Source organism: Nematolebias whitei, chromosome 15, assembly GCF_014905685.2.
Source record: "Nematolebias whitei isolate Nwh7 chromosome 15, NemWhi1, whole genome shotgun sequence".
Taxonomy (NCBI): Eukaryota; Metazoa; Chordata; class Actinopteri; order Cyprinodontiformes; family Rivulidae; genus Nematolebias; species Nematolebias whitei.
The window spans coordinates 15,002,059-15,014,215 of NC_056512.1; the positions used below are offsets into that span (position 1 = coordinate 15,002,059).

A 12,157-nucleotide genomic window follows, 5' to 3' on the forward strand; every position below is an offset into this window, starting at 1 on the left:
GAGTCCTGATGACTCCTAACTTGTGCTCCAAAGGGTGATGGGAGTCAGACCAGTATTTGCAGTTTGATGCGTGAGAGAAGCGGAACGCTACATCTGTAGCATCTTAGCTATTGTGTCTGTATTGTACGCCACTAGCTTAGCACTACGTTAGTGCCCACAGTTGTCGATCGGGGCGGGGACACAACGAGAGCTGTTGGTCAGGCTACTTCTTGTGCCATGCTCTCTCTAAAAGAGTTATTGAATCAAGTGTTTACATGTAGGTAAACGTAGATGAACCCATAAAAATACACCAGAATGCAGGAAATGGCATCTACTTTATTAAAAATTATCTGAACAATACACCCCCCCCCCCCCCCCACACACACACACACACACACACATTACAAATGCTTCTGGTGCCAATGGCCTACAGTTCATAAGCTGTCCACAAAGCACCACTTCAGAAAGTCCAAATGATCATTTGAAGATTTTTAAGTTGAATTTCTAACCCAAAATGTTTCTGTACAAAATAGCTGTTACTATTTTAAATGCACTAGGAGTTTCTCTGCTTTCCTGACTTTCGTCGCTCTCTTCTCTTTCAGGTCTGATGCACTTGATGACTTCTCCAAGTTCCCAGCATTCCCTTCTGCACACCAGCACTGGACTGAATGATGATAACGAGGATAATGATATTAGTGGGACAGATGTTGAGTTGATTGATCTGAGTTTGGCATCTGGCAGCAGTAACCACAATTTTCCCCTGGTTTTACCCACTGGTTTTTAGTCTTGTCTGGAGTCCCTCATGCATAGTGTCATGTCCTTTCTCCCCTACAGATGACTTGCAGTACTTTGACAATCCACAATGCAGATAGGCTGTGATGTAACCTGTCAACTTGAGATGTAAACTTATAAATGGAAATAAAGTATACAAAATGATTGGTATAAAAACAATTCCTGTTTTCTTGATGTATCTTACCAACTGTAAACACAGTGTGACAAATGAAATGATTAGTCCACTGATTCAATTCAATTCAAAAATACTTTATTAATCCCAGAGGTAAATTAAATGTTGTAACTCATCATCCTGGTTTCATTAAAGAGTTGTTACAGATGCTGATGGCTGTGGGCAGGAAGGATCTCTTGTACAGCAGATCTGAAGTGTCTGACTGAAAACAATCTGTTGTTGTAAGTTTGTACAGTAAGTAGGTCTAGTTAGCTTTCTACTTAAAAAACAAACAATTTAGACAAATGTTTGCTTTTCATCTCATTTAGGCTTCAGCTTTAGGGTTCATGTAGGCTAGCTTATCTAAAAGTCAAATGTTTTGGCTAGCTAGCTAAATTGTAAAGGGATCTGCAGCGCAGCTACAGGAAAGTGCTACATTGATATTAGAGTTAGCTTAAGATGACCATAATCCATCATCTTGGCCCTGCTTGGAGACACTATCAGCTTATCTGTGAGAATTTTAAATTTCTCTAAACATGTTATTCAACGATGATCTACAACAGTTAAAATAATGCTTGTTCATAATATTCACAAAACCCTGTTTCAAAATGTTTTAAATCTCTCTTAAATGAGGTCTAATAGTAGCAGCCATTTGATTTCATGATTTAAGCTATGTCCTTTATTTTGAAATGAGCACGTCCACATCGTCAGCATATAGACTTACTGGATACGAACGCCTGCTGGAAACATCTTGACTTCATGTAAACATGTAGGCCAAGTCTTTGCTAATTCTATAGTCATAAAAGTTCCATTGTGCTCACTTCTACTCATTAATAGATCATTAATATATAATTAATTGATCATTAATAGATCATTAACATATTAATGAGTAGTGTGAGCACATGTTGGCACTCACTTTTAGCTGTAGTTTTCACTTAGATACTGAGAATAAAGCAACAACAGTGGCACAAACAGACAGGATTATTTTTTGTCAGATGTATTACAAAAGGTGTGTGTGTGTGGGGGTGGGGGGGTGGGGGGGGGGACAAGAGAAAAGGCAAACTAATTGAGTTGGGAATTTTTTTTCTTAGTATTTGCATATTAGTAACATTTAAAACCCATTCCTACTTGCACTTCAGCCAATTCCAAACTTAATACATGAGATAATGTTTTACTGTACAGACAGACATGTTGTGATTTTTCTTGTTTTAACAAAGTTATTTACAAAATGGGAAACAGACACAAAATTTTTCTTTGTATCAATATTTAGTGTAGTAGAGTTCTAGTTTCAGTGCAAAAAGCACATTGTTGAGTGATTTAACAGCACACTACCATCAACACAAATGCCTGAAAATTACAAAATAAATTTCCAATTAAGCTAACATACACGTTTTAGGACTTTAGTGGGCAAATTGGAGTACCTGAATTTTTTTTTTTTTTTTTTTTTTTTTTGGCATGCACAGGGAAAAATGCAAACTCTGCACAAAGCGTGCAGCTGAGATTTGAACCTGTGACCTTCCGAGTATAAGGTGACAGCACAAACCACCACACGATATGTAAAGGAATATTTCTGTAGAAACAAAGAATGCACACTTTACTTTGCTAATTACAAATGGGAAGGACATTTCCAGATAAAAATCTATTCTAGTTTAGGGCCAGAAGGGGGTGCACACAAACAGTACAGCTTCTGGGGTTCTAAACTTTTTGGGTCCAGGGACCCCCTCATAATCCTCATGTTTATTAAATCATTTTCTTTAATTTGTCTCTTTAATGCAATGAAAATATTTGTGTAACATAAATACTTAAGACATGTTCTTTAATAGTGTTAATACAATTTTGATAGTTTTAAACATGGGGTATTTTTCATTCAAAACACAGTTCATTAACAGAATTTTTAATTTCAATTTCCAAAAATTACAGTTTTGAGAAAATGAACAGAATCAAAAAGACATTTTAAAACTTTACCTATTCACATAAAGAACATAATAAATGTATCGCCACTTCAAATTATTACAGAAAACTCTTTATATCAAACTGAACAGAATCATAACAGCAGTAGTCAGACCAAGTAACAGAGATTCATTTGGAAACTGATCAATGCCAGAACACAAATAGTGTGTGTGTGTGCGTGCGCGCGTGTGTGTGTGTGTGTGTGTGTTGGGGGGGTCTGAGGGGTCCTCCCCCAGAAAATTTTGAATAAAGTAGATGTGATTTTCTGCATTTTGGTGCATTTTAAAGGGTTGTTAAACATCTACGTGCTTGTACAAAATAAATAATATAAATATATACCTTTTTTTGGGGGGGGACCCCAACCCCCGGGGGTCCGGGGACCCCAGTTTGAGAACCACAGTATACTTCTCCCACATGAAATGTGGACTGCAAGTGTTAGCTATGTGAGCTTATTGTTGTTTAGGTAAGCACTCACAATCATTTGCATTAACTTACAGCCCATTCTCCACCACATGTTTATCAAAAGTTGAGTGTTTTTATTCTCCACAGACATATTTGCAGATATAACCACAGTGCTTCATGAAACAGTCAGTAGAGAAGTGTTGATCGGGCTTCAGCCAGTCCAAACCTCCACCTCCTCCACGGCCAGGTCCAATCAGAACTGCTGCCACACTAAAACAACGATTCGCAAAAAGTTTGTTGCGATTTGTGTGAATGCTTTTTTAAAATTATGCCTCACTTACAAAGTAAAACATGTTATTTACATGTTATTTACATGTGACTCCACTGCGATCACAAACAAACAACACAAACAAAAAGCAGCAGCATCAGTTAGCTTCTGAAACAACTTGAGATGTTTCCAGAATTCTTCGTTTCGTGCAACAACAGTGGTGGCGTACAGGTTTACATAACTGATTTTAAAACAGTCATGTGTGCTGGAAACTCTGGGAAACGTTGCTGTTGTCTGTTGTGTGGTGACAGTAATCCACTTTGGCTCATGAGCTCATCAATCCTGTCTGAAATCAACTTTATTTCTACAAACTGGTGTCATTCAAAGATGTATCTACAACAGGTAAGATATTTAATGGTAATAACCTTGACAGAACCCATTATAAAAAGGCTGAACTATTTACTGGTGGGCATCTCAGCTGCCCTTTAGGAGGCGTTCAGGACCATATTTAGTACAGAAGAGCTGTCAGCTGTCTTCAGCTGGTCCACTTCCCCCTGTGGAGGTCAATGTTCAAACATCTACATCCGTCTAGTCTTTCCTCTGCAGCCTGGATGATTTTTAAAAGTATAGTTCTATAGTTTATTTAAAGGTCTGAAGTCAGTTTTGATGAAAAAAAAAAAAACAATTTAAATTTATTTAGAAATAAAAAGTTAATGAAAATCTTTATACTTGCTCAATAAATGCTTTTTTGCTTTGTATGAGATTGTACTAAAGACTGCACGTTTTATTTTTAAGTAATGTTTTTTCCATGTAAAAAGCTGTTTTAGATCATTTTCCCAGGCATTAGTTAAGTAATGTGGCAGAGTGGACACTAGAGGGAGCCAAAGATAACTCACGACTGTCATGCTCCTTTCTGGTTTTTCTTACATTTGTACAAATAACACACTAAATCAAATGCATCACACTATTCAATAACTCGGATCAGAAGATGCAGTTATATGCATTGTTTGTTAAATGAATATTGTAAAATAGTAATCTGAATGAACAATGTTTGCATGCAACTCTAACAAGTCAAGGTCAAGGTTTCTTTATTGTCATTCACATCATGTGTGGTACATGTGGAACAAAATTGTATACACAGGGTCCCAGTTACATCCAAAATGAAGTATAAATTGTAAAGAAAAACATTAATAAGATCCAAGATATGAACTAAAAAATACACTAAACTAAGAATACAATAAGCACTAAACAATATGCTGAACAACAGCAGCACAAACATGAGTCTGTGTGAGCAGATGACTATGAATGAATTCAGCATCATGACATAGATCAGCAGCATGAGATCAGCAGCATGGATAATCAGCAGCTCATAACAACAACCAAGTGTCATTACAGTGATTATCCTGGTTAGAGATTCACGAGTCTAACAGCCTCAGGGTAGAAGCTGTTCCTCAGTCTAGTGGTTCTACACTTAATGCTCCTCAACCTCCTTCCTGAGGGGAGCGGAGCAAAAAAGTGTGTGTGCTGGGTGAGTGGGGTCCTTCATGATGCAGGTGCAGGTAAAATGGTAATCTGCAATGTAACTTGTGGCTTAAGAGTACAGAAAATCCAAGTAGGTCAAATTTAAACAGTCAAAGAAGCTGACTGACCTTTAACACAAAAATACTGAATGCAGAAAAAATAAAACACATCAACATTTTCAAACCACTGAACAGACATGCAAAACCTCCATCCCTGGCTCTTGGCTACAGATTAAATGATAAACATACAAGCATCATGTTGTGGTTAGAAAATGACCCTCTATTCGCTGCTGTTCTGCATGGTGAGTGGAAAACACTGAAACTGGAAGGCACTGTTAAATATATTCTGTGGCTTTTTTATTTTTACTTTGTCTTGTTTTTAGTTCAAATTAATTCAGTTTATTTATACAGCGCCAAGTCACAACAGAAGTCATCTCAGGGCACTGAACAGAAACATTCACATTCATTTTAAATGCCAATTAGTAAAATTATCTATCTAAGGAAGCCAGCAGATCACATTGTCTTCACTTCATCACAGTCTCCCATCCTGAGCAAGCACAAAGGAGACAGTAGAAGGAAAAACTCCCTTTAAACTGGAAGAAACCTCCAGCAGAACCAGGCTGACGAGTGGCCATCTGCTTTGGCCAGCCGGGGTTTGAGAGGACAGGAAGGAGAGACAGACACAGAATGACAGGAGGAGGAGAGCAGGTCCTTCACTAGGAGGGAAAAAAACATGTTAAGATATAAATAATTACAAATACAAGCTATTTATTTGAGGAAATGTGGTCAGTTTGTCCTCCAGTAGTCTGAGCCTATAGCAGCATAATGAAGGGATATCTCAGGAAACCCAAGCCAACCCTAACTATAGGATTTATCAAAAAGGAAAGTCTTCAGCCCGGTCTTAAAACTGGATAATGTGTCAGCCTCACGGACAGAAACTGGAAGTTGGTTCCACAAGAGAGGAGCCTGATAACTGAAAGATCTTCCTCCCGTTCTGCTTTTAGAAACTCTAGGAACCACAAGTAAACCTGCAGTCTGAGAGTGAAGTGCTCTGTTAGGAAAATATGGAACAATAAGATCTGTAATATAAGATGGAGCTAGGTTGTTGAGAGCTTTGTAGGTTAGAAGAAAGATTTTGAATTCTATTCTGGATTTCACAGGGAGCCAATGGAGAGAAACTAAAACTGGAGAAATATGATCTCTCCCACTAACTCCAGTTAATTCAATTCAATTCAAAAATACTTTATTAATCCCAAAGGGAAATGAAGTGTTGTCGTAGCTCATCATCCTGGTTTCATTAGAGTTGTTATAGATTCTGATAGCTGTGGGCAGGAGGGATCTCCTGCAGCGAATCAGAAGAATCTGGCCACAGATACTGATCCGTCCACCCAGATCCAGCTTGCTGTCAGATCCAGCGGGCCTCTTGGTCCTCCTGGGCAGCAGGACTGCCTGAATGCCAGGTCGAATTCCTCCCTGAGTGATGGTCACTCCTCCCAGCAGTGTGACGAGCTCCTCGTCACCACAGACAGACGCCGGGGGATGATCCTGGTCCTCTTGTTGTCACAAGCTGGGTTTCCCACCAGCTCCAGGATCTCGGCGGTCAGGTACTCGAGCACCACCGCCAGGTTGATGGGAATTCGTCCATGGCACCTCCTTTTCAACTCCTTTGAATTTGGGGCTGTAGTTGAGATATTTGAGCTTTTGAGATGTTAATCAGCTGCTCCTGGTTGTTAACCTTTATGCCATGGTTACTTATCAGAACAAATGTCCAAAGTAAAAAAGGTTTCAGTAAAAATCCTTCCAGCTGCTCAGCATCTGATACCAGAGGAACTAATCCATCCATCCATCCATCCATTATCTTTACCCGTTTATTCCGTTTTGGGTCACAAGGGTCGCCGGTGCCCATGTCCAGCAATCACTGTGCGAGGGGCGGGGTACACCCTGGACAAGTCTCCAGTCCATCACAGGGACACATAGAGACAAACGAGACAAACAACCATTCACTCTCTCACTCACACCTAGGGACAATTTAGAGTTACCAATCAGTCTAACATGCATGTTTTTGGTCTGTGGGAGGAAACCAGAGTACCCGGAGAAAACCCACGCATGCACGGAGAGAACATGCAAACTCCACCCAGAAAGGCCCCTGGACCGGGGTTTGAACCAGGGACCTGCTCGCTGAGAGGCAGCAGCTCTGCCAGTTGCGCCACCGTGCTACCGAGGAAGTCATCATCTGAAAAAATTGATTTACATCCAGAAAAAAGAGGAATTAAAGTTTTCAGAAGCAAAAACTCAGAATGAAAGTAACAGTTACTCCAACATGCAGCCACACCGAGCGGCGCAATTCTAGAACGAGACTCTGGCAGCAGCATTGTGGATCAACTGAAGTATTTGGACATCCAGATAATAAACCATTGCAATAGTCCAGTCTAGACGTGACAAATGCATGGACCCGTTTTTCTGCATCATTTTTAGATGTTTCTAATTTTAGCGATATTAAGCAGATGGAAGAAGGAGGTTCTAGTAATGCTTTTAATGTGGGGGATAAAAGACATGTCCTGATCAAAAATAACACCAAGATTTTTAACATTAGTCTCATAACTCATGTCATCTTATGATGAGATGATAAGTTTTGGACTTTTAACACATTTGAGGAATTTGTCAAAATGTTGCTGGCATGTACGCAGAAATGGTTGCATAAAAGTGGCGACACAAAACATTAAGTAAAAGTAAAAGAAAAGGCACACGTGTGTTTTTATTGTGTATTTTCAGACACTAATTTATTTCTTATTGAAAGTTCTCTGTTTTTCCTTTCTTTTTTTTTTTTTTTTTTTTTACAATAAAGCTCAAAGAGTGCATGAACATGGATAAAGATTTTAAATGAGCATGTGACCTAATCACCATCACCGGCTCAGAGTGACATTTGAGCATTTTCATATTCAGACATGGCACTGTTAGATAATCTAAACCGCATCAACCTGGCTGTATTGAGAGATTACTGTGGATTAAGATTTAGGAATCAGCGTCGTGCAGATTTCACAGTGTGGACCTTGATTATGTGAAGGTTCTGAGGGAGGATTCTTATTATTCTTTCTCAGCTGTCAGTGGTGCACGCCTGCTTTTCATCAGGATAACTTGAGATTTCCAGAATAATTCATTATGTAATATAAGAACCTTCAAAATCCACAGATAAAGGAAATGTTAAGATTTTATATAACCGTTTATAAGCCAGCTTTGTGAGTTTGTTAATAAAGATGACGGATTCTGCCAAGATCAAATCAGATGTGTTTTGTTTGGTCATCAGCTCTTGTTACCACGTCATATAAAATCAGTTTTATTTTCACAATGTAAAATGTTGCATCGCAGCTGCGGCTTCGAAAGAAATCATCTTAAATAAAGACACACATTCCATCCAGTTTTATTTATAGAGCAATTTAAAACTGCTCAAAGGGAGCAAAGTGCAGTGAAACACATTAAACAAGCAAACACTCGTACAAAGATTGAAACATAAAAACAAGAATATAAACTGATTTAAAAAGATAAAAATCAACATATGAAACAGCAGCAGAAGCCAAAGGGAAGTGAAGGTTTAGTAGCAGCTCATGTGGAGTCATGTGCAAAGGTTGTTCCATACGTTGGGTCCTTGCTAAAGTTCGATCCGTTCTAAGCTGAGATCTGGTTCTGGGTACGCTCAGTGGCAGCTGCTCAGCAGATCTCAGGCACTGTGTAGGTGTGTAAGGGCCCCCGCATACTGGGGCGTACTGTGTGTACTCTGGGAGCCGTGTGCGCTGTCCGCAGACGGTGGAGACGTCATATTCGAGTGCACACCCTGATGGGCTGCAGCGCAGCTCTGCAGGTAAAGGGCGTTTACCTTCGGGACACATTGAGGTCGCTGATTGGTCATTTGTTGACACGCCTCCTGGATTGATTGACAGGTCGTGTTGCTGATCCAATTCGTGAAAAAAAAAAAGAAAACGAGAGCTGCTGGTGGTCCTGGGTAGAGGCAGCGGTGTTCTGTGTTTATATGTTGTTAATAAAAAGTTATAAAAAATAAAAACAACAGGGAGCGCTGGCCCTGCAGCTCACACATCAGACCGGCCCAACTCCAGACTCCCAATTAGCTACACCGGGCCTGAGCGTACAGATTTTAATTCTCTCGTGCCAAATTCCTTCATTTCTCACAATGTCAGTCATGGCGTACACGGATGAGGAGGAAGACATCGTATCCTTGCGCTGCGACTGCACAGAGAGCGGTTGGTGTCGCATACACAACAGTCCATCACCGGACAGTTCATTGTGCGACACCGAGTACGCATACACGGTTGTAAACATTGATCTTTGCACAGACATGGCTTTCTGCTTCAAGTCCGCGTTGGCTCCACCTCGAGTACGCATGGACCTCCGAGGAGTGAAGTACGCTCGAGTATGTGGGGGCCTTAAGGGTGTAACTGTGGGATTCAAGCTCTTCCTGCAGGCTGAGTCCAGGGCGGCGCCAACAAGCAGCAGCTGGGATCACTCCAGGACTACAAGTCTGCAGAAGAGCTCCCTTCCCCGCTGGAGCATTACCTACTGGTATTTGTTCTATCAGCCTCTTTAAAGTTTCAGATTTAAGTGATTCTGTTTCCTCGTGTTCTTATAGAACCTGGTTCTTGAGCCTCCGGTCCTGGGTCCCTTTAATTAACTGGGTTTTTTAATGCCTGTATGAATGTTTCTGTTCAGTGGCCGGAGCAGATTTCTGTTGTAACTCGGTGTGTGCTACATAAATAAACTGAACTGAACTGAATGATCATGGGCAGACTGGAAAATAATCATAAAAAAGTTCAAGCAAAAAGAAAAGACACGTCCATGTTCAAAGACACGTCCATGTTCAAAGACACGTCCATGTTCAAAGACACATCCATGTTCAAAGACACGTGCACGTTAATCCAAAAACAAGGCGTCATTTTCAGCTACAGACTCTGAAGGGTCCAGTGGTCTTGAGGGTTTTCACAAAAGTCCAGACTGGAACTTTCTAAAAGTTGTAATACTTTTTGTCGTGATCATGGGAGAAAAAAAAAAAAACTTTTTTCAAAAATAGTCGTAAAATAGATATTTGTGGTGTTGTTTTTTTTTTTACTTAAATATGATTTATTTTTAAACAAAACAACTCAAAGAGTTGTTTTATTCAGTCACAGAATTAAACTGGACAGTGTTTGAACTGGAGCTGCCCAGTTATGAGTTTTGTTGTGCAAAGGTGCAAATTCAGTGAAAATAAACAAACGCACAAATTTATTATTTAAACTGAACTATTTGAACCTGTTTTTATTAATTAATTGATTAATTGATTTATTTAGGTGCCATAATATGACTTTTTTTTATTGAAATGATGCAAAAACAAACTGAATGAAACTGAATTATTTGGCTGATTCACCCTGAGGAAGATGGAGACACGTGCACCGTACGTGCACACCGGTGCTCTTGTTTTACACTAAAGCTTACTAGATTTTTTTTATTAACTGTATAATATTTATTTAATGTAAGCAGCGAGGACAGTTTTGATCCTTCAGTGTTTAGATGAACTTGTAAATATATATTTAAAGACATATAAGGCTCCCGGCAGAAGGGTGGGGCCGGAGCGGAAGGACCCGGATGCTGATGCTGCCGGATGAGGAGCAGGAAGCTGGGAGGATGCAGAGGAGGAGGAGGAGTGTGAGAGGAGAGCACGGCTTCAGCGGAGCATCATGAGGAGCAGCTCCTGCGGACTCCTCTCGACCTGAAGCAGCCTCTCTGTCCGCAGGAAGGAAACAGGTGCGTTTGTTTTATGTGAGCTTGGGCGCCGGCTGAGGGAGGGGGTGAGGCTGAGATACGAGCCGGCCGGGGCTGAGGGAGGGAGGGAGGAAGAGGGAGGACGGGGAGTCGCCAGCGGAGGATGCTTGTTGTTTGTAGAACCTGAACCAGCTGATTCTGGTGCACCCCCACCCCCGCTGCAGCTGTCCCGACCGAGGAGGAGGTGCACTGGCCTTCTCCTCCTGTTCTAACGCACCTCTTCCTCTTGTTTCCCGATGCAGGGCCGGAGAGGAGGAGGAGGAGGAGGAGGAGGAGGAGGGGGCGAGCCAAAGTGTGCACCGGATATTGGAAAAGCCATTCTTCTCCTCGCTGCTGCTGCTGGGATAGCTGCAGATTAGACTGGGAGGCCCGGCCCAGTCCGGTGCAGGAACCATGCTGGAGCTGAGGGGATGATGATGATGATGATGACAACGAGAGGCTTTTTGAGGACGGGGGTCCCTGGTATGGATCCGGGGGATGGACTCAGTCAGACCCCTCTCTGACTTGGATTGTTTGAGACTCTGCTCTGAGGAGAAATCATCCGTCCTGCTCCTCTGAAGGAGGTCTTCCTCTGAAGGAGGTCTTCCTCTGAAGGAGCTCTTCCTCTGAAAGCCCAGCAGAGTGGTGGGCCTCAGGTGAGCTCCCAACCTTAGTTCTTCCCTCCCTCCTCCCTCCCATTTGGCAGGGATAGAGGGATCTGGTCCTCTTTCTCAACTCAGACAAGTACAAGAGCTGGATCACGACCAGTCCTCCCCCTCCTCCTCCCCCTCCTCCTCTCCCCTCCTCCTCTCCAGCCTGTGATGCTCCTTACAGCGTTTCAGACCTAGTTCGCCTCATTTCAGGAATAAAAAAGAACTCATCTCTGGAAGGATGAGCAGCAAGGAGCTCACTGTGGGCCAGTCCAGCCAGCTTGTGGGGCCCTACCGGCTGGAGAAGACCCTCGGGAAGGGACAGACAGGTAGGGGCTCCTCCTCCACATTTAACGTTAACACTTAAATACATTTCACGCTGTTAAACATGAAAATCACTTTGCAGGCATTGTAGGTTTTTTCTTGTTCCAAGTCCTGAAGGGTTTAAAGGGCTCACTGCAAAGTCATGAAGACAAAAGAAAATCATCCATCCATCCATCCATCCATCCATCCATCCATCCATCCATCCATCCATCCATCCATCCATCCATCACTTTACCCGCTTCTTCCTTTTTGGGTCATGGGGGTCACTGGTGTCCATGTCCAGCAGTCAATGTGTGAGAGGCGGGGGACACCCTGGACAGGTCTCCAGTCCATCACA

At 41.7% G+C, this 12,157-nt stretch overlaps 1 protein-coding gene across 1 annotated transcript in view; it reads left to right on the plus strand.

The window, feature by feature from the left end:
- Positions 1-11,666: 11,666 nt before the first annotated feature.
- The window catches only part of LOC119421971 (serine/threonine-protein kinase BRSK1), a 48,886-nt gene continuing 48,395 nt past the window's right edge, over positions 11,667-12,157 (plus strand). The window contains exons 1-2 of the mRNA XM_037689327.1: positions 11,667-11,825; positions 11,903-11,907. Of these exons, the coding sequence (XP_037545255.1) occupies positions 11,738-11,825; positions 11,903-11,907 (93 nt within the window). The 5' untranslated portion in view covers positions 11,667-11,737. The remainder of the gene's footprint in view (positions 11,826-11,902; positions 11,908-12,157) is intronic.